Source organism: Haliotis rubra, unplaced genomic scaffold (genome assembly GCF_003918875.1).
Source record: "Haliotis rubra isolate DU_JTF1 unplaced genomic scaffold, ASM391887v1 Scf415, whole genome shotgun sequence".
NCBI classification, from domain to species: Eukaryota; Metazoa; Mollusca; class Gastropoda; order Lepetellida; family Haliotidae; genus Haliotis; species Haliotis rubra.
In genome coordinates this window covers 505,944-529,520 of record NW_025767097.1, presented here as the reverse complement: position 1 = coordinate 529,520, position 23,577 = coordinate 505,944, and the positions used below count along the sequence as shown (strand labels likewise).

The following is a 23,577-nucleotide window of genomic DNA, read 5'->3' as shown; positions in this document are numbered from 1 at the left end:
AAGCGAATAGTCACTTAACACTCAATCATCTCATTCACAACAACCCGGCTTGTTTGAAATCACAAAGAGCTTCATATACAGTAGAAGTTAATTCGTCAGATCGTCAGAATCTGAACATAAGACTGATGTGTTTTTTATCTCTTCCGTGAGTAAACGGATTACTGTGTACTAGTATATCGCACAGATATGGATTTCCTGTGAGTATGCAATAAACGCCGCCTGACAGGTTAAGCCACTCTGTTTGTTTTCACTGCTATTAGTGGCGGCCAAAGAGACAGCTGGCAGTTCCGGCAATTACTGATTGCGTGAATAATTGACCGTGCGATGTAGTCTAAACTGTCAATTCCACGAAAATTGCACCACGCGAAAATAAGTACGTTTACAGTACCTGTACCACACACACCTCACTAGCATACCTGTATCAAACACTCCTCACCAGTATACCTGTATCAGACACACCTCACCAGCATACCTGTACCACACACACTTCACTAGCATACCTGTATCAGACACTGACCTCACCAGTATACCTGTATCACACACACCTCACCAGCATATCTGTACCACACACACCTCACTAGCATACCTGTATCACACATACCTGTACCACACACACCTCACTAGCAATTACCTGCACCACACATACCTGTACCACACACACGTCACTAGCATACCTGTACCACACACACCTCACTAGCATACCTGTACCCCACTCACCTCACTAGCATACCTGTACCACACACACCTCACTAGCATACCTGTACCACACACACCTTACTAGCATACCTGCACCACACATACTTCACCAGCATACCTGTACCACACACACCTCACTAGCATACCTGCACCACACACACCTCACTAGCATACCTGCACCACACATACCTCACCAGCATACCTGTACCACACACACCTCACTAGCATACCTGCACCACGCATACCTCACCAGCATACCTGTATCAAACACTCCTCACCAGCATACCTGTACCACAAACACCTCACTAGCAATTACCTGCACCACACATACCTGTACCACACACATAATATCCACTAGCATACCTGTACCACACACACCTCACTAGCATACCTGTACCACACACACCTCACCAGCATACCTGTACCACACACACCTCACTAGCATACCTGTACCACACACACCTTACTAGCATACCTGCACCACACATACTTCACCAGCATACCTGTACCACACACACCTCACTAGCATACCTGCACCACACATACTTCACCAGCATACCTGTACCACACACACCTCACTAGCATACCTGCACCACACACACCTCACTAGCATACCTGCACCACACATACCTCACCAGCATACCTGTACCACACACACCTCACTAGCATACCTGCACCACGCATACCTCACCAGCATACCTGTATCAAACACTCCTCACCAGCATACCTGTACCACAAACACCTCACTAGCAATTACCTGCACCACACATACCTGTACCACACACACGTCACTAGCATACCTGTACCACACACACCTCACTAGCATACCTGTACCACACACACCTCACTAGCATACCTGTACCACACACACCTTACTAGCATACCTGCACCACACATACTTCACCAGCATACCTGTACCACACACACCTCACTAGCATACCTGCACCACACACACTTCACTAGCATACCTGCACCACACATACCCCTCACCAGCATACCTGTACCACACACACCTCACTAGCATACCTGCACCACGCATACCTCACCAGCATACCTGTATCAAACACTCCTCACCAGCATACCTGTACCACAAACACCTCACCAGCATACGTGCACCACACACACGTCACCAGATAATTCATTATTGTCCAGATAATATATTATATTATTTTGAGGATCCTGGTTGGATATACTGATTATTGTAAGACAAATGAAAAAGATTAATCAGAAAAGATTAATGTAAATTATCCCAAAACTGTTAAGTACAAAGTTTAGATTTAACATAACAATTTGTCTAAACCCTACAGGGTTTTGACTGAACTAGCCAAAATTGTCAGTCAGGACAATTAGAAACTGTTTGCCACGATTCATGAGATGGCAGGAGATTTTTAGATTCACGTTTTGTAAATATAACTATGATGCTTGGTTTATTACTCAGTTTCTTCATGGGCAGCAGGGGCGGTGGGGTAGCCTAGTGGTTAAAGCGTTGGCTCGTCACGCCGAAGACCCGGGTTCGATTCCCCACATGGGCACAATGTGTTAAGCCCATTTCTGGTGTCCCCCGTCGTGATATTGCTGGAATATTGCTAAAAGCGGCGTAAAACCAAACTCAGTCAGTCAGTCAGTCAGTCATGGGCAGCAAAATATAGTTCTTGAGCATGTTTGGTTAAAGTCAATATTCAGACAGGAAATAATTCTGGATGAGTAATAAATCTTGAATGAACATATGCAGCTCTTTGTTAATGACACTTTATTGAACAAAGGTCAAGGCTATAGGCAATGGAGTAGTGACTTGTCAGTTCCTTGTTGAAGGAGGATAGCCTGAGTCATTTCAGATTTTTCATAGTGATGTACATACAATATTGCTTAGAAACATTTAACCATGATATGATTTTGTATTGAAGTTTTAATATGCTCAATTGAGCTCTGGAATAATGATTATTGAATGACTTGAATCAAGATTGTGGGGCTGTTATCTGTTGTTGTACTGTTATTTTTCAGTATGCACTGCTGGTAGTTAAATGTGTTATCAGTCACAGACAAGTGGGCGATAATGCAGATTTCAAATGCATGATTGTGGCAACTATGTTGATTCAGTAAGTTATCTTGCAGGTATGAACAAGCACAGGAACTTATAACCTCTGCACTTCAGGAACGTGATGTTCATTCATGTTCGTTGAGTCACAGCATAGGTCTTGTTATATCTGTGTGTCTGTAGTGACAACATCTGAACCAGGGCCCCGTTCCACCAAACAATTGTAGCGCTAAGATGATCATACTTTAACATAGACTTACAACTGTCACAGTGTAGGTCTTGTTATATCTGTGTGTCTGTAGTGACAACATCTGAACCAGGGCCCCGTTCCACCAAACACTTATAGCGCTAAGATAATCATACTTTAACATAGACTTACAACTGTCACAGTGTAGGTCTTGTTATATCTGTGTGTCTGTAGTGACAACATCTGAACCAGGGCCCCGTTCCACCAAACACTTATAGCGCTAAGATAATCATACTTTAACATAGACTTACAACTGTCACAGTGTAGGTCTTGTTATATCTGTGTGTCTGTAGTGACAACATCTGAACCAGGGCCCGTTCCACCAAACACTTATAGCTTAAGATAATCATACTTTAACATAGACTTACAACTGTCACAGTGTAGGTCTTGTTATATCTGTGTGTCTGTAGTGACAACATCTGAACCAGGGCCCCGCTCCACCAAACACTTATAGCTTAAGATGATCATACTTTTACATAGACTTACAACTGTCACAGTGTAGGTCTTGTTATATCTGTGTGTCTGTAGTGACAACATCTGACCCAGGGCCCCGCTCCACCAAACACTTATAGCTTAAGATAATCATACTTTAACATAGACTTACAACTGTCACAGTGTAGGTCTTGTTATATCTGTGTGTCTGTAGTGACAACATCTGAACCAGGGCCCCGCTCCACCAAACACTTATAGCTTAAGATAATCATACTTTTTAACATAGACTTACAACTGTCACAGTGTAGGTCTTGTTATATCTGTGTGTCTGTAGTGACAACATCTGAACCAGGGCCCGCTCCACCAAACAATTGTAGCTAAGATGATCATACTTTAACATAGACTTACAACTGTCACAGTGTAGGTCTTGTTATATCTGTGTGTCTGTAGTGACAACATCTGAACCAGGGCCCCGCTCCACCAAACAATTGTAGCTTAAGATGATCATACTTTTAACATAGACTTACAACTGTCACAGTGTAGGTCTTGTTATATCTGTGTGTCTGTAGTGACAACATCTGAACCAGGGCCCCGCTCCACCAAACGATTATAAGCTAAGATGATCATACTTTAACATAGACTTACAACTGTCACAGTGTAGGTCTTGTTATATCTGTGTGTCTGTAGTGACAACATCTGAACCAGGGCCCCGTTCCACCAAACGATTATAGCGCTAAGATAATCATACTTTAACATAGACTTACAAGTGTCACAGCGTAGGTCTTGTTATATCTGTGTGTCTGTAGTGACAACATCTGAACCAGGGCCCCGTTCCACCAAACGATTATAGCGCTAAGATAATCATACTTTAACATAGACTTACAAGTGTCACAGCGTAGGTCTTGTTATATCTGTGTGTCTGTAGTGACAACATCTGAACCAGGGCCCTGTTCCACCAAACACTTATAGCGCTAAGATGATCCTACTTTAACATAGACTTACAACTGTTGTAGCGCTCACGTGAGGAACGGGACCCTGGACATAAAGTTGTGGTGAGAGCCCTCTAGGGATTCTGGGTAGAGTAGGTCCCCAGCAACACAGACTCAATGACAGGTGACATCGCCTATAATATCAACCACTGGTTCATCTGTTCCAGAATTAAATATATACAAGCCTAAAAACTCAAATTGAATATTAATACAACTTATAACATAAAACATTGGACATTAACATGGAAATGAAGCTAAAAAGTATGTTCCATAATGACATCAGTGGCATCCAGTGGGTCAGAATATTGATAGGTATTTTTAGTGTCTTCGGAAGCTGAAAAGTATATTTACATATAGCAGTTGTTTCAGGTTGTTGGGGGATGGGGGTGATTGTTTTCACTGCCCACCCCAAACCCTGTTACTTTAACAAGGCAGCTAGTTTCTCATAATTTCTAATGAAGGAACTTGCATACGTTCATGTCCAATATGGTGGAAGGTATCTGGTACATGATGAATTGTTTGTTTAGTTTGTATACTTTAAAGATGACGGCTTTATAAGTTGTAGGTGTCTTTTCTTGTAAGATGCATTTGTTTTCGTTTTACTAGACACATTGACAAGAACCAAGAAAAGTATGTTAAAAGACTTGCGGACACGGTTGCCATTCAGAGTGTTTCAGCATGGCCAGAAAAACGAGGAGAGATCCGCAAAATGGTGGAATGGACAAAAGCTGTGAGTTGTTGCCAAAATCTTTTTATGTAGAAATCATGTTAAATTACATAGTTTCTGAATATTCATAATTGATAATGGCTAATGGTTAAATCCATGTTTGTTATCTTCTTATTCTCTTATTTACTTACCAGCTGGGCGGAGGGGGAGCCTAGTGGTTAAAGTGGTCGCTCGTCACGGCGAACACCCGGATTAGATTCCCCACATGGGCACAATGTGTGAAGCCCATGTCTTGTGTCCACCGCCGTGATCTTGCCGTAAAGTCACTCACTCACTCACTCACTCACATACAAGCTGGCATGGTTAGGCCAGTAGGACAAGTGTACTAAAGTACTGTCAGAAATAGAAAAAAAACTGTTTTTATGCCCCCGCCATATATGACAGGGGCATATAGGGTTACCCTCGGCGTCCGTCCGTCCGTCCGTACGAAACAGGGAATGTATTCTATCCATTTCTCCACCATAACCGCTCTGTGGAATTCAATGAACTTATACATGGGCTTTCTTGGGACTCTAATGGTGTGCATCTCATATTTTGTTTTTTATTTTATTGTTTTTTTGGTAAGTTTAGAGACATTTGAACTTAGGTACATTTTGCTGAATTTCTCTATGATGATAGTGTAATAGGGGATGAAGTCTATCCACTTCTCCACAAAAACTGCTCAACAGAATTGAATGAACTTCTACATGTCTTTTGTAGGGACTCTAAAGGTGTGCATTTCATAATTTTTTATGCAATTTCTTTATTTTGTCACTTTTACAGATGTTTGAACTTAGTTGAATCTCGTTCTATTCAGCCAGTGTTCGTTCCATCCAACAGGGGTTGTACATTATCCACTTCTCCTCAAAAACTACTTTATGGAATTCATTTAGATTACACAAGTGCTTTATAGGGAGTCTAAAGGCGTGCATCTCATATTTTGATTTTTCATTTTATTTATTTTTCCAATTTTAATGCCGTTTGAACTTACATAAATTTTGTTGAATTTCTCTCTGAATATACTGTTGTAGGGGGTGAAGTCTATCCACTTCTCCACAAAAGCTGCTCAACAGAATTGATTGAGCTTCAATTGGAACTCTAAAGGAGTGCATCTCATACCTTGTTCATCCAATTTCTTAATTTTGTCACTTTTACAGGGAACTTAGTTGCATTTGGTTCTATTCAGTCTGTTCGTTCCATCCAACCTGGTGTACGTTATCCACTTCTCCTCAAAAACTACTTTATGGAATTCATTTAGATTACACATGTGCTTTAAAGGGACTCTAAAGGTGTGCATCTCATATTTTGATTTTGTATTTTATTTATTTTTCCAATTTTAATGCCGTTTAAACTTGCATAAATTTTGTTGAATTTCTCTCTGAATATAGTGTTATAGGGGATGAATTTTATCCACTTCTCCACAAAAGCTGCTCAACAGAATTGGCCTTCTATGTGTGTTTCATTGGGACTCTAAAGGTGTGCGTCTCATACCTTGTTCATCCAATTTCTTAATTTTGTCACTTCTACAGATGTTTGAACTTGAATTGGCTCTATTCATCCAGTTCGTCCCATACAACAGGGGGTGTACTTTATCCACTTCTCCTCAAAAACCACTGCACAAAACTCATTTAGCTTACATATGTCTTTTATAGAGACTCTAAAGGTGTCCATCTCATATTTTGTTTTCGTATTTTATAATTTTTTGTATGTTTAGAGAATTTTGAACTTAGATAAATTTTCCTGAATTTCTCTTTGATGATAGTGAAATAGGGGATTAAGTCTATCCACTTCTCCACAAAAACTGCTCAACAGAATTGATTAAGCTTATATATATGTTTCATTGAGACTCGAAAGGTGTGCATGTCATAGTTGCTTAGATGTTTATTGAACTTGTTCGTGAATTTTGTTCAATTGTTGATCTTTATATGTCTTATGAATGTCAGCGGGGGCATCCTTGTCCCTGGACACAATTTTTTCTTGTTTCGCATTGATATCTACAATTTATGTAGTTAATATGTGTAAGTGTGAAATATCTGTTAAACTAAGTTCAGCCTAACTACAGTCTCAGTGGTAGGGAGATAGGAAACGTAGAAAAAGGACTTTACTGAGGAGAGATTAGTGCAGAAATGAGAAATGCGGTCTTTTTCTAAGTCCAAAGCGACTTATTTGGAACAGGCCATGGCTTTATGCAAAGTAGTGTGAGATGATATTATATTACAAAGGACAATTTTAAATGTCCACTTTGAAATTAAACTTAGCTTCATTATAAACAATAGCTGACGTAAAAAATAATAACTTTAATACTGAAACTATGAAGGATGTAGCTGCCATGGAGTCTCACTATCACTGTAAAAAGAAACAGGTAGAAGGGGTCGTCTCAAAAGCAAATCCATTTTGGGTGTCGGTGGTTGGGGTCGGGATGGGGGATAGAGATATAAGCTGATATACGATAATCCTTTGGGGGAATTAAACTGGGAAGCAAACGGCATGTCATAACAATTTACAAATAATATCCGGTACTGTTGATCTTCGGGTGGTCATGCCACCTATATATTTTGAGACATTTAATACGATGGCTGATTTAAGCTTTTCCATGGGTATCATACCCTTTTTCGTATCTCAACAGTGTATGAAATAAGCCAAAAACCCAGACAGACATTTGGGCTGGTAACTTCAAAAACTTACCAGCCCAGAAGAGATTTAACCAGTCCTTCTTATATACTAAATAGACAGTGCCATTGGACACGTTATCTGAATATTTTTTTTGCACCTGTCCATCAGGATGGCTAGCTGTAAAATTAGACCGTCCAACAGAAATCTAGCCCGTCTCGGGCGGTCAGATGGGCCTTATTTCATACACTGATCTAAACATATACTTTATGATCAATAGATGAGACATATTCAACACCAATGAAAAAGCATAAAATAGCTTTGAGATGATCCCTTGTGCATGTAGGCAGAACGGTTTACTGCCATAAGAACTACATCCCGTTTGAACTACATCCCATCCTTATGCTCATCTACATGCTTAGAAACTCTCTGGTCAGTTGATATTGATCTTAAACACCGGGAATAAACAATATGGTTCTCATTGTTTTAATGCTATTTACATTTATTTGTTTTTTTTAATAGTGGAATGGATTAAACAAGGGTTCTTCTTTTGAGAAATTATTTCCTTTGTCTATTTAAGAAAAGGTTGACAGGAGTTGTATTGGTCACCAGCTGGTGACATGCTGGTGACATGTTGGTGATGTGCGCATCTCTCGAAGGATTCCTGTGCACTTAGAGATACTTATGAAATGCTCAAATAATCATAAATATTTACCAATATCAGTATCAATAAGTTGTGTTTGCTAATTAAAACATTCACTGTTTTAAGTTTCCTTTAAATGAGTCTGGCAACATCTGATTGTGCCCTGATGGCTTATTGCAGCTGATGCATGTGATTGTGCCCTGATGGCTTATTGCAGCTGATGCATGTGATTGTGCCCTGATGGCTTATTGCAGCTGATGCATGTGATTGTGCCCTGATGGCTTATTGCAGCTGATGCATGTGATTGTGCCCTGATTGGCAGCTGATATGTGTTATTGATGCATGCGTGATTGTGCCCTGATGGCTTACTGCAGCTGATGCATGTGATTGTGTCCTGATGGCTTATTGCACCTGATGCATGTGATTGTGCCCTGATGGCTTACTGCAGCTGATGCATGTGATTGTGCCCTGATGGCTTATTGCAGCTGATGCATGTGATTGTGCCCTGATGGCTTATTGCAACACTATTTTTTAGTCTCTTGAATAAAGCGCTGCAGTGAGAATAAACCATGAGGAGATGGAGTGTTGTGCTTGTATATACTATATTACGAATATTATGTCTTCCCACAGGAGCTAGAGAAACTTGGCGCCAAGTGTTGGTTGGAGGAACTTGGAGACCAGACCCTCCCAGATGGTTCTAAGATCCCCCTCCCACCAGTCCTGCTTGGGCAACTTGGTGAAGATCCTGCCAAGAAAACAATCCTGGTGTATGGCCATCTTGATGTTCAACCTGCAGAGAAGGTTTGCTTTATCTTGCCATTCACATCTCGACTGTCAAAACTTTTTCTTCTTTGAGCTGACCTGCAAAAACCTTACTCAGACACACTTGCACACACAGATAGACACTGTCAGACACTATAACCCAGATAGCATTCAGACGTTGGCCCAAAGTTGGCAATGGTTTTGCCAACATTGCCAAAGTTGGGCCAATGTGCGCATGCTATCTTGGAAGTTGTATGCATACAACATATATATCTTACTGCCATGTTAAATGTACAAAATATCATTTTATTTTATTTTGAAGACCGCTACCCACTATGTGTCATGTAAACAAAATGGCGTCTGCCTCTCGGTTGGATTTTAAAATCAGTGAAACATATTCTGACAAGGTTAAAACTGCTATAAAAATGGTTAATTGTGTTTAAGTTGAGTGTTCAAACGATTTAATGTATAAAATAGTTTAAATAAAGCTGTGAAAATCGGTAGAATGAATGTGTACACAGTGAACTAAAAAACTCTGGGCACTGCTTGCATCATATTATGTCATACGATTGTTAGCAATACCCCTCGATTGGGAGGGGTGACACATAAACTTGTTGGTGATGATGATGATATTAGGGGGGGTGTCATCAATTTTGTGGGGCGGTGGGGTAGCCTAGTGGTTAAAGCGTTGACTCGTCACGCCGAAGACCCAGGTTCGAATCCCAACATGGGTACATTGTGTGAAGCCCATTTCTGGTGTCCCCCGCTGTGATGTTGCTGGAATATTGCTAAAAGCAGCGTAAAACCAAACTCAGTCAGTCAGTCAGTCAGTCAGTCATCAATTTTGTACACATGTACTAGTGGGGGTCATCAATTTTGTACATAAGAATATTTTTAAATGCATAAAAAATATGGGAAGGTGGAGGTTGGGTCATTGATTTTGTACATGACATGCAGGGGGGTCACTTACTTTGTACATAATTTTTTTATTTTTTGGGGGGAGGGGAGGGGTCAGTCACATTGTAAATGCTTCTCCATAAAAATCATCATCATCCCCTAGATATAAATTATGAACGGTCCCTAAAATTAAACTGTTTATGAAGAAGTAAGCTATGTGTGCTCATCGTTATTAAATTTTTAGCGCCTTGATGCACTCAAATGCATTGTACATCTGATGCCAAGGTCAGTTTACCCTTTAGTCCATACAACATTCTACATCATGTCCCCTCCGTTTTAAAGATGTTTTGACCAATCAGAATGCAGTGTTGATGATTCGAGTCTATGTACACAGGAAGATGGCTGGGACACTGAGCCATTTGTCCTTACTGAGAAGGATGGCAAGCTGTACGGGCGGGGATCTACAGATGACAAGGTGAGGCGGGAGGGAATCTACAGTTGAAAAGGTGACACAGGAGGGGAGTCTACAGATGACAAGGTGAAGGTTTACACGTTTGTTACTGATTGAATGACACCACACTGTAAGGACTGTCATTGGCTGAAAATGATCATCGATATGATGAAACATGGGCGCCGTTTCACAAAGCTATCATAGTGCTACGACTGTCGTACCTCCCATACTGTAACATAGACTTACGACAGCCTTGAATAAAACGGGTTGTTGGTCTGCAGAAGGCCGAGGGCCTGTGTTCTATTCCCTTCATAGATACAGTGTGTTATTGTCATTCCTGGTGTCCCCCGCCATGATTGCTGAGACCATCCCATAATGCAAGACCATAATCAGTCAGGAAAATCCATCAGCACATCCCCCTGATGTAGCTTTCGTGTATATTTATCATATCTCCCTAGGGCCCTGTGCTGGACTGGATCAACTGTATAGAGGCAATGCAAGAACTCAAGATGGACGTCCCAGTCAACATGAAGGTGAGGGTGGTGCCGGTCTGAATGATATGGACTGACTGTGCGTGCAGACTGTAATTATATATGGATGACAGTTTGTAATCCTTGAGGAATCCTCAGTGACACACAGTGGGATTTGAAAAGTAAATGATTCTGCTCAAAATGAATGTTTTAAAGTAATTGTGTTAAGTCCTGTGTGTCCTTTAACAGTGCAGGTAATCCAGTAATGTGGAACTAAGCATTAAAACCTTTTTCCTCTTTATTGGGCCTGTTATCAGTGAAGTACAAGTCATTTCTACAAACCCGTGACACAATATAACTACATAAACTCGAAATTTATGGTATTTGAAAATATGTATTTTGTGAACTGTATTTTCCTTGTAGGCATTAAAGCCTAGGCATTTGATCCAAATTAGATTGATTTCTTCATGTTATCAGTAAATTAGAATACATCTTTGTAAAGCTGAAACTTGAATTGGAAAACTTCACTGATACGATTATTTAATTATTGTTTGATCTTTTCTCTTGACAGTTTTGTTTTGAGGGGATGGAAGAGTCTGGCTCAGAGGGTTTGGACGATCTTGTGTTTTCAAAGAAGGACACATTCCTCAAGGTGGGATCAGCATATAGACATACAGAATGGCAAAAATAGCTGACAGTTTGGTTTTGCGTTATGGTTTTGAAAGTGCTTGAGGAGTGTAACTGTAGGACAAGCTTAGAGCTATAGTATGACCAGAAATTATTGAGAATTTTAGGAATATGTTTAATTGGATTTCTAGTATAAACAACTTTGACCAGCTATCAAGGGTTTGGTTTCATTCAAGAGAGACAACTCTGTTAATCCTTTTTTCATTAGTTTGTGAAGAGTTATCCTCCTTTGTTTACTTGCTAGCAGACGACATTTTCAGTGATCCTCAGTATGGATGATTTAGAGAAGAGGAAGTTGATTTTAGAGTATTATAACAAGGACATCAGATCAGCTAAAGGGATTTCAAGTAGGACAGGCATCCCTTTGTCCACTGTTTATCGTGTTTTGAAAAATATTGCAAATGGATATGGCATTGAGCACCAGGGAGGCACAGGTAGGCCCAGAAAATTGACTGTCGGTGACAGGAGGCGGCTTTGTATTCTTGTTTCTAAAAACAAACGAAGGAGTTTAGAAAACTTAAGGCTGGATATGATTGATAGAGGAACTGTGGCTGTCTGTAAGGAGACAATTAGAACTGAGCTGCATGCAATGGGTTGGCAGAAAAGTCGAGGAATTCCATCACAGATCATGAAACCTGAACAAAAGGAGCGAAGGTTGAACTGGTGCTTACAGCATAGAAATTTTGACTGGGACAATGTGATTTTGTCAGATGAAAGTTCTGTGTTGCTGTTTCCTAATACACTGAAATTCGGGACCAAACAAAGTGAAAAACCTTTGTATCAGCGCCCCAAGTACAGTCCGAAATTTAACGTGTGGGGTGGCATATCTGTGTTAGGGGCAACGCCCCTCTGTGTATTTAAAGGGAATATGAACAGTGAGCGGTACACAGATATTCTCGAGGGACATTTACTTCCATCTGCTCACGTGTTCTATGGAAATTTTTGGATTTTCCAGCAGGACAACGACCCAAAACATCGTTCAAAGCATTCACAGGCCTTGTTTCGGACCCAAAATATGACATTATTAGACTGGCCAAGCTATAGCCCTGACCTAAATCCAATAGAAATTGTTTGGGGACTTATGAAGGAAAGTGTCAATAAGACAAATCTGACAAAAATATTGCTGAAATGAAAGAAGAGGTGGTCCGATATTGGGACAGCATGGACCACGACTTTCTAACCTCTTTGATCAGTAGTATGCCCCGCCGCATTGAAGCCTGCATTGCTGCCCATGGTGACTTGACAAAATACTAACTGTTCACCTGTGTTTGAATTTTGAGTTATGTTCTGCTAATATTCACATTTAATATGTGAGTAATGAGTGAAGAAAATTATAAAAATTACAATCTTTAATTTCTCAATAATTTCTGGTTGTATTGTAAATCAAACTATTTTGTTACTTCATGATGTTTCAGTTTTCATGTGTCCCAGTTGCAGATGGCATCCATTAGAATCTCTGAATGTCATGATTGTGATTCTCATATTCGATTGGAATTTCTTTTAAAAATATAATGTAGAAACTGTTCATCTTGAGTCTCACCTGTCACCATTCTGTGTCCTCAGTCCAGCCCTAGTTAACCAAGGCCCTGCTCCACAAAGCGAACTTAGCGCTAAGATGTTCATGACTCCCTTACCACACTTTAACATAGGTTTATATTCTTAGCACTAAGATAATTTCATGTTTTCATGTAAGAGCTGCATTAGATCTCTTTCTCTTATTCATGTTTTACAGGGCACCGACTTTGTGTGCATCTCAGACAACTACTGGCTGGGGAAGAAGAAGCCGTGCATCACGTACGGTCTCAGGTCAGTCACCCGAGTCAAAACATCCCGATATAGTGCCAGCTCAGTAATCCGTAGTTGTAAATCCCAGGTGTGACATGGGCTGGGTGGAGGAAAATATTCCAGACTGTTTGCGTTTCAAAGGGTGATGTTATTTGTCTTTGAATGACATTTGGAAGTGATACATATAAAGGTAAAAATGTATGTATTTAATTTCAATTTATGGATGCGACTTTAAAACCCTCCTGCACATCAGTGGCAGAGGTGCCAGCAGCTGGATTTACCGCCTGCCTTCTATTTCTCCATTGCCATTACATATAACCTCCAGTTACCTACTTGCCTTGTTATGTGTCCACAATCATTATCTTACCACTGTTATTATCCCCCACAACACGTTTTGCGGGGGTATTAAAATGCATTCCGTGCGTCCGTCCGTGTGTGTGTGCGTGTGCGTGTGCGTGCGTGCGTCCGTGCACATTTGTCTTTTCTGGAGCAGAACTTTTAAACCGTTCAATATTTCTTCAACAAACTTGGCACATAGATAGGTCTTGTGGTGTACTGGTGCCTTTTGGTAGTTTTGGATTTCTGATCATGATATTTTTTGTGTTTCCATGGCAACACCTTTGGCTTTGACTGAAATTGGTGGTAGTATTCTTTTCCGGAGCAGAACTTTAAAACCATTCAATATTTCTTCACCAAACTTGGCACATAGATTGGTCTGGTGGTGTACTGGTGCCTTTTGGTAGTTTTGTATTGTTGTGTTTCTGTTGCAACAAGTTCGACTTCGACTGAATTTGGTGGTTGTGCTCTTTTCCGGAGCAGAGCTTTAAAACCGATCACCATTTCTTCACCAGACTTTTCACATAGATAGGTATGGTGATTTACTGGTGCCTTTTGGTAGTTTTGGAATTCTGACTACAATATTTTTTGTGTTTCCATGGCAACAAGTTTGGTTTTGACTGAATTTGGGGGTAGTGCTCCTTCCTGGAGCGGAACTTTAAAACCTTTCAATACTCTCCTTCCACTTTGCCATATACACACCAAAACATTTGACATAATCATAGCTAGTAGACATATTCATAAGAGTATTTTGCCATTGCGGGGGATATTGATGACTTTGTCTTCTTGTTATTATTTATTGTTATTATTATCGGATATTTATATAACGCACATATCCATGCAACTAGTACATGCTCAAGGTACTGTTTTTTTCCCTCGATCACTTGATGTCAATATGAATGGCACATTGTATTATCAATCTCAACTCCCTGGGGAGCATACAACTCTTGCAGCCAATAACCAAGTTATTGCGCTTTTGCCATCCTTACGAGGATGGTTTCACATGTACTTAAACAGCTATCTGCTTCCTAGTTTTCATTCACCTCATGAAGTAGTAACAATATACACCCAAATGTGGTGTTCCTCATATTATAAATATTACATCAAGACATTATATTGCCTTTAGATGTTATAAGTGTCATATGTAATCATCTAATTGAAGGAGGATTACTTTTCCACTGAAAGGCGTAGTCAAGTCGCGTTAATCCGACATCGTCCATTGCACAGCAAATTGTCGGATTATCGAATTCGGAGGACAGATCACGTCCATGATCGAAAACAGGACAATCATGATTCATATTCGAAGTTACTGTAAATCTTACCTGTATACTCCTGACTGAATCTGACTGAATCGTCCAATCAACAGCTTAAAAATCCATTCTTGCAAAGCCGACAGAACTATAAGTGTATTGGCTGAAAAGGTTTCTCCTTGAAAAGTAGCAGTATGATTCTTTATTTTCATGGTTACTTTTGGTGTTATTGTTATTGTTATTGTGAACAGCAGATTTCTATTATTTTTATGTGAATGTTCCTAATTCAATGTTCCCAGAGGCATCTGCTATTTTTTCCTGGAGGTTGAGTGTGCATCAAAGGATCTCCATTCTGGTGTCTTTGGAGGAACAGTGTAAGTATTGATCTGTTCACTTGCCAGGCAGAAGGTGATAATGTATTTTTGTCAATATTCCAGGATGTCATCTTTGGAAATATTAGCCAATGTTAACCATTTCAGCAGAAACCCCATAGTGTATATATACTTCAGGTCAAATATCTGTGATTTGTGAGATTTTCGTTAGTTGAGAGATCAGTGTCAGCAACCGTGTAAAAGAAAATCCATTTTGTAAGTCCCGCCGAACCCTAGATAGTAGGCATTGTCTGATTGGTTAAATCCTTTCGGCCGTTTGATTGGATGGTCATTGGTCGCTCAAAAGTTAGCTGACGCCACCTTCTACTAAGGTTTGTTAGACTCAGTATAACAGTGTGACGAATAATACTGAGCTTAAGTTCACTTAGACTGAGTTACAATGGAATTCTCTCCCTTTCTATGATTGGCTGCTTCTAATGTAAACAATAAGTGACATTTTGTCACCACGAATTTCACGTCAATGCTTTGTTAATGAAACATTAAGAGAGGGCACAGATGCCTCAGAGGTCCAGGATGATGTAATTCATTGTGCCAGGCCATGATCATAGTATGGTGTTGTTGATCACTCGTCAGCACTGTCACATTATTGTATTGTTCTTGGGCTGCAGTCATGAGGCCATGGTGGACCTCGTCGGCCTGTTGGGGACGCTGGTCAACAACAAGGGGGAGATACTCATCCCCGGCATCAACGAGGGCGTGCTCCCTGTCACAGACGAAGAAAGGCAACTCTATAAACCGATTGATTTTGACGTGGTACATACATTTTTCGTCATTACATACTTACGACTGTCATAACTACCCACTCATGAGACCAGTGAAGATCCATGTTAGAGCAGGATCGGGTGATATCATCGTATCCCAACTGCATGTGGTTTATCCCATCAATGCTCATGATGTTAATCACTGGATTGTGTGGTCAAGATTCGATTATTTACAGACATCCACCATAGGATGAAATATGTTGAGTTGTAGGCTGTGACTAGGAATGGAGAAGTGTAGACTGAATCTGATGTACACTTGATACTTGCAGGAAGACTACAGAAAGGACCTTGGTGCGGAGAAGCTCATCCATGCTGAGAAGGAACAAATCCTTATGTCCAGATGGCGCTTCCCTTCTCTCTCTGTACACGGTAATATGCTGTGTTATCCCTCTGTATATGGTAATATGCTGTGTTATCTCTCTATATGGTAATATGTTATCTCTCTCGCTTTATGGTAATATGTTGTGTTATCTCTCTCGCTTTATGGTAATATGTTATCTCTCTCTGTATATGGTAATATGCTGTATTGCTCTGTATATGGTAATATGTTGTGTTATCTCTCTGTACATGGTAATGTGTTGTGTTATCTCTGTACATGGTAATATGCTGTGTTATCTCTCTCTCTGTATGGTAGTGTTATTTTTCTATATGGTAATATGTTATCTCTCTCTCTGTATGGTAATATGCTGTGTTATATCTCTATATGGTAATATGTTATCTATCTCCGTATGGTAATATGCTGTGTTGTCTCTCCCTGTATATGGTAATATGCTGTGTTATCTCTCTATGGTAATATGTTATCTCTCTCTTTATGGTAATATGCTGTGTTATCTCTCTATATGGTAATATGCTGTGTTATCTCTCTGTATGGTAATATGTTATCTAATAATAATAATAATGTGTCCATTTATATAACGTTATAACGCCAAACTCCACACTAGGTATGCTCATAGCGCTAACAATCAAGGCCATTATCTCTCTCTTTATGGTAATATGCTGTGTTATCTCTCTATATGGTAATATGCTGTGTTATCTCTATGGTAATATGCTGTGTTATCTCTCTGTATGGTAATATGTTATCTCTCTCTATATGGTAATATGCTGTGTTATCTCTCTATATGGTAATATGCTGTGTTATCTCTATGGTAATATGCTGTGTTATCTCTCCCTATATGTGGTAAGATGTGGTGTTATCTCTCTGTATATGGTAATATGCTGTTATCTCTCTCTATGGTAATATGCTGTATTATCTCTCCCTGTATGTGGTAAGATGTGGTGTTATCTCTTTGTATATGGTAATATGCTGTGTCATCTCACTCTCTGTATGGTAATTTGCTGTGTTATCTCTCTGTATGGTAATATGCTGTTATCTCTCTCTATGGTAATATGCTGTGTTATCTCTCCCTGTATGTGGTAAGATGTGGTGTTATCTCTTTGTATATGGTAATATGCTGTGTTATCTCTCTGTATGGTAATATGCTGTTATCTCTCTCTATGGTAATATGTTATCTCTCTCTGTATGGTAATATGCTGTGTTATCTCTGTATATGGTAATATGTTATCTCTCTCTATGGTAATATGCTGTGTTATCTCTCTGTATATGGTAATATGTTATCTCTCTATAATTGTGTGTACATGGCAATGCATTATCTGTCAATCTTTCTGCACAGGTGTGGAGGGAGCATTCAGTGGCACGGGAGCCAAGACTGTCATTCCAAAGAAGGTCATCGGAAAGTTCTCCATCCGTATTGTTCCCGAGCTGGAGCCAGCACAAGTTGAGAAACTGGTTGTAGCTCACCTGGAGAAGGCCCACAAGGAGAGCGGCAGCCCCAACAAGATGAAGTAAGGCGCAGGAGAGTTTGTTGTTAATTTCAGCGAATGAATTGGTGTTAACACTTACTACTAATATATATAGCAGATGTATCCAACAAATAAATATGCAAATATGATAAGGTAGAAGATGATTGGTGCAACTGTATATTGTGATTGGGTCAAGAGTAGTACATTCATATTCTTAAAATATATTCGAACAAATACACCCAGTACAACGTTGCCTCCTGAGTATTGCTAACAGATACCATAACAGATTACGTTGTTAGGCTCGGTGACTGGGGTGACAGTGTGGATTGTGGCTGTTTTTATCGATCACAGGCTGAGTGTTTAAACTTAGTTATAAACGGTCCGTTGTCATATTCACCAGCTCTGAACAACCAGCAAGCAAACAATGTACTGTATGTGACATATGTTTATCAACTGTTTATTCAGAGTGTCCATGGGCCATGGTGGCCGGTACTGGCTCAGCGACTTCAACCATCCCCATTATTTGGCTGGCAGACAGGCTATGAAAAAGGGTAGGTAACTCCGAGTGACTAATGAATTTTCTTGAGGTGAGCATATGCAGGATTTTCCTACCACAGACCTATATACTAGTTGAACCCCACTGCTCACCAATTACCCAGATACTTCTTACTTGTAGACGAAAATCGATTGAGTAGATACGTTTGGGGACTGACCGTGATAGTGACAGTCACAGGTCATACTTTCTGATGCTGGTTTGCCTGCTCCAGACCAGACGCTGAATGGCCACAGCGATAAAGATTACTGTGTTCCCATGGAGTAATCCATGCTCAATATGTTGTAGTGTTTGGCGTCGAACCTGACATGACTCGTGAAGGAGGAAGCATCCCTGTGACCTTGACCTTCCAAGAGGCGACAGGCAAAAATGTGATGTTGTTGCCGATTGGTGCATGTGATGACGGAGCTCACTCCCAGAACGAGAAGATCAACAGAGAAAACTACATTAACGGGGTGAGTGGTTAATGTCCCTACATTGTAGATGTCCGACCAGAGGACTACTTTGACGTGCAACCCTTCTGCCTTGTTTTGAGCAATCTTTACTATTGTTATTTTAGATGACAAAATGCTATATATATAGCAGACAAGTACCACTCTTTATCCTTGAAACAACCTTGCACTGTGTCTTTGGAACAACCAAATTGTGAAAGTTGTGCAAAATAGTTTCTTTATTACAGTATTTGCTGCATTAAGTGTTTAGCTCCAGTTACCCCCCACAGCTGAGCCTCCAAACCAAGCATGACAGATTAACTATACAAATATGAAAGAAGCTGTTGCCTATTTCTGTTGTCCCCCAGACAATATTGCTGGAATTTTGCTAAAAGCGGCTTAAAACCATACTCTCTCTCTTTCTTAAAGGTGAAGGTTCTTGGAGCATATATGGATGAGGTCTCCAAGTTGGCGTGATGCAGCTCAGACACCTGTACAATATCTAGGGGATAGTCATGAAGGAGGGATGTTCGGGTGGTAGGCTCAGGCTTGGGATCATCAGCAGTCCTGTTAATTTGATTGTTTAAACTTTGCTTTACCTTGCAAGTGGCAGTTACTTACCTGTGTCAGCGTTACAGGTAATGATCTTCTCAATCACAAAAAGACAAAGCTATCAATTTGAGAATGAGCAGCTGTCTGTTGAGAACAGTTCTTTACTTTTTACAATTGTGGTATGGGGACTGGTTCTGACGTGTAGACATGGTTGATCTGAGCGCTGACACCATCATCAACTGCTGTGTCATGACTAGATAATCAGCAACAATATGACAGATGACACCTGCTACTTAGTTCATGAAGTGATTAATATTTTGTTATGTTTATATCTGAAATCAATCATATTTTGTGTCATGTTATTTCAAAGAAGCTGTTTGTTATGAGAAAGATTAAATCATGATAAAAATTTTTTTTAGTTTTATGAAATGTCAAAAAGTCTAGTTATCATTGGTATCATTAAGTAGTTGTATATCGTTTTTACACAAACTACAAATCCTTTTTTAACTCTGAAGTCTATAGTGTAAAATTTTAGAATATATCTGATTTATGTAACAAATTGGAAATAAAAAGTCTTGATTCACCAATATAGTTATTCAGATAGTCATGTTTAAACAGACCTAGATGATAATAGGCATAACCAGTCTGATCAAATTTTACTGTTGTGTATGTAATATTTAATTTTCATTTACTCTTTAACAATTAAATTGTGAAAGGTGTGCATCTTTTTATCGTGGCACCTTTTGTGTCAAATTTGACAAAACAACAGGCCACTTGTCTTGTCTCAAAGAATTGTCATAAGGGGGAGATAACCACATGTGGAGTCTCCCTTTCACATTTCTTGCTTTTTCAGTATTCTATTAATAAAAGCATTGAAAGTTGTCACTTTACGACAGCATTAGATGGTTATTCTTCTAGAAGTGTTTCTTTTAATTTCCATTTGTGTTTTGTAACCAGCAAAATGTTGTGAATATGTATGAAATGAATACATATGAATACTTGTTACTGAAATATTTGAGATGTATGAATTTTGCATTGTCAAAATCAGTGTAAGAATTAATATGACATCAGTGTTCAGACACTGCTGCTATAGCTCCTTCAATATCTGTAAATGTTGATTCCATTTTTTGAATACATTTACTCTATTTTCATTAATTAAAGATATCTTAATAATTTGCATTCTGTTGATTTGATTGGTTGATTTAAACATATTTTATTCACAAGTATGAAAGGGATTGGGGACAAGGTATTTTACTTAAAATACCTGCTAATTTTATGCATTCTGTTCCATATCTGTGAGACATTTATTAAGGTTAATTAACATGATACAAAAACACAACAGGCTCATCTACCACTGGTTTGTCACTTCCCATTCGTGGGTTCTCTGGAGTGAGAGATTTCCTGCTCTTCAATCAGTTGTCATCTATACTTCCAATCAAAACATCCGGGTTAGAAATGGTCTCCAGTAACCCATGCTTGTAAGAGGCAACTGACGAGATTGGGTGGTCAGGCTCGCTGACTTGGTGGACACATGTCATCGTATCCCAATTGTGTAGTTCGATGTTCATGCTGTTGATCACTGGATTGTCTGGTCCAGATTCGGTTATTTACAGACCGCCGCCATGTAGCTTGACTATTGTGGAGTGCGGTGTAAAACTAAACTCACTCACTTGTATGCTGATACAAATGCCACAATGAGTCAGACAGCAGGAAATTGTGTCTGTTTAGCACATGATCATCAAATGGTGGCGGAAACCAAGTCTTTCTCTCTCTTCTCTCCCCCCCCCATGACAGGTGGATTATTACCGACTGTAGTAGACTACTTGGCTACCCAAGACACTGTTCAGTCTGAGTGTCTATGCTGACTACACCAACTGCTTGCCAGCACTATAAGAGAGTGCCAGCACTGTAAGAGAGTGCCACACGTAAGAACATTAGGATCAATATTTGATTGTATTTTATTAAAATAGATTCAATTTCGGTGCCATATAGAAAATGAAGAGTATACTAGGTACAACATAGACAACCTATCATCTAGAAAGATGTCTTACAAACCCCAATGTTGTGAAAACAATAGGACTACACTTTCACAATAGTAGTTAGTGCATGCAGCAATAGCAACGTTGTTGGCTACAACAGGACACGAAGCAGCAGACAGACACACTCCACCAGTAAAACACGAACCTCTCTTGGTTCTCACAACATAAAACAGCACATATACGGGGCATAAAACATCATAAGATTATAGGTTAAATAAATACTCAAATTTTCTCAATGAGTTTAATTCTCTTATTTTTTTCCCATTAAAAAACCTTGTCTAATTCCAATTCCATCAAAGTTCAGACAGTTATTGGCACTTCTTGCTACAATTTGACTGACACATTGAGCGTGCAATTACCTTTAGCAAGTTATCAACAGACTACTCTCTCTAACAGACCTACCAACATCAGTCAAGTGGGTGTTTCTGGACCAGAACCAAAACTACTGCCTAAAACGAATGACATCTTATAAGCTTTTGAACCTGACAGACCCAAAGTCTGAAGAACTGTTTTTGAAAATTACAACAATTGGCTCACATGGATTATTATAGCAACAATTTCATTGAGAAACACTATGGAAAGCCCCCAGGGCACACCATGCCCAACTTCTAGATGAGTCTGCAAGTAGTCTTTATGTGCACTCAGTACTAAGCCAGTAAAACTGACATAACCTTTATTTGCTTGTGAATATTAAAAATTATCTGACAATCTAATAATTATTATCAGATACACTGCAGTTTCATGGACATTGGAAACAATGTGTTCTTTGAGAACAGTTTTAACTTTTATATCATTTTTCTCTAATTTTCGTCTATCAATTTTCTATGTGCCAAGGTCACTTGTGGCAAATATTGTACTTCACTGAAGTCACCATGTACAGAAGTCTGCTTCAAACACTGTAAGTTGGTACTTGCCTGTAGGCTTGCAAGAAATATAAAATTAAGAATGGCACCCCAATATTTGAAAAATAAATAAATAAAAACATTTACTGCTTGACAAGATTAACAGTGCCAAACTTTCCATCATGGTTTAAAATCGGCACATTTTATCTGATATTCTGTATTGGTTGAAAGGCAAATCAAGTGATGAAACATCAAAAAGGAAAAAACCCATCAGAGAGTGGTTATTCTTGAAACAGAAAGCAATGCATCTTATTTCACATAAATCTGAATATATTTCCAACTTTACAGATTATTGAAGTCGTATGAAGCAGAGATCACTATGCTAACAATATAGATACATTTTGTATACCCCATTTCTACCAGCCATAACCAGTCCAAGCCACATTTACCTGTCAACATCCACCATAGACAGAGCACAGGTAAACAGTTGGCTGGTGATCTATCCAGGATGAAAATCACAAACTGACAGTTTGTACAACCTACAATTCTCATCTCTGGTCTCGCACATCTACATCATGGAATTCTACAGATTCATGGCACAAATAGTAATAGCAAATTCTGTTAACTGTTCACATCATTTTCCTATTTCCTCTGAAAAATAGTACAAAATATCAAACAAATTATTATCAAATAGTCATACACTTCTGATAGCACCAGAAAAACAGGAAATATTATTTGAAAAGACCTTTTGAAAATAGATAAAATCTACTAATTAGGTTAAGTAATAAATACTTTGTAAAGTACTAAATACAAAAGCTGTAATAAATAAAAATCTTACTTTACAAAATCCACATTTTAACAGTCAAAAACCAATAAAAGTAATTGTACCTTACAGTAAACATACTTTGATGGCTTTCAAAATGTACCCTACACCCAGCCATATTCTATGAAATCCATGAGCAATTTATGATACACTACAATGGGCTTAACACACCTTAACCATGGAAAGAATAAAACCTTGGGGGTCTGCATGATGAGCTAACACTTGAACCTGATGGCCACCTCTCTTCCATCAAACAGAACATTTATTAATATGTTATGTAAAACATGCAATATCTGTTTGGCATGATGTGTAGCATATGATAGTATTAATAAAACCAAGTTTCCTTGCCAGGGACTGTTTCTGAAATGAATCTAACATTTTGAATATT

At 39.3% G+C, this 23,577-nt stretch overlaps 1 protein-coding gene and 1 long non-coding RNA gene across 2 annotated transcripts in view; one reads left to right on the top strand and one right to left on the bottom strand.

Annotated features, from left to right (window-relative positions):
* Positions 1 to 20,181, top strand: part of LOC124288318 (cytosolic non-specific dipeptidase-like) — a 33,187-nt gene extending 13,006 nt beyond the window's left edge. Inside the window, exons 2-14 of the mRNA XM_046724827.1 lie at positions 5,006 to 5,129; positions 8,989 to 9,159; positions 10,412 to 10,492; positions 10,927 to 11,001; positions 11,510 to 11,590; positions 13,358 to 13,431; positions 15,296 to 15,370; positions 15,997 to 16,141; positions 16,419 to 16,518; positions 17,820 to 17,991; positions 18,415 to 18,500; positions 18,791 to 18,957; positions 19,363 to 20,181. Of these exons, the coding sequence (XP_046580783.1) occupies positions 5,006 to 5,129; positions 8,989 to 9,159; positions 10,412 to 10,492; positions 10,927 to 11,001; positions 11,510 to 11,590; positions 13,358 to 13,431; positions 15,296 to 15,370; positions 15,997 to 16,141; positions 16,419 to 16,518; positions 17,820 to 17,991; positions 18,415 to 18,500; positions 18,791 to 18,957; positions 19,363 to 19,410 (1,399 nt within the window). The 3' untranslated portion in view covers positions 19,411 to 20,181. The remainder of the gene's footprint in view (positions 1 to 5,005; positions 5,130 to 8,988; positions 9,160 to 10,411; positions 10,493 to 10,926; positions 11,002 to 11,509; positions 11,591 to 13,357; positions 13,432 to 15,295; positions 15,371 to 15,996; positions 16,142 to 16,418; positions 16,519 to 17,819; positions 17,992 to 18,414; positions 18,501 to 18,790; positions 18,958 to 19,362) is intronic.
* LOC124288321 lies at positions 4,012 to 23,570 on the bottom strand. Its single transcript, XR_006901424.1, has 3 exons — positions 22,016 to 23,570; positions 11,689 to 11,691; positions 4,012 to 4,024 (listed from the first exon to the last, which is right to left on the bottom strand). It is a non-coding gene; the product is annotated as an uncharacterized LOC124288321 (long non-coding RNA).
* Positions 23,571 to 23,577: the final 7 nt, after the last annotated feature.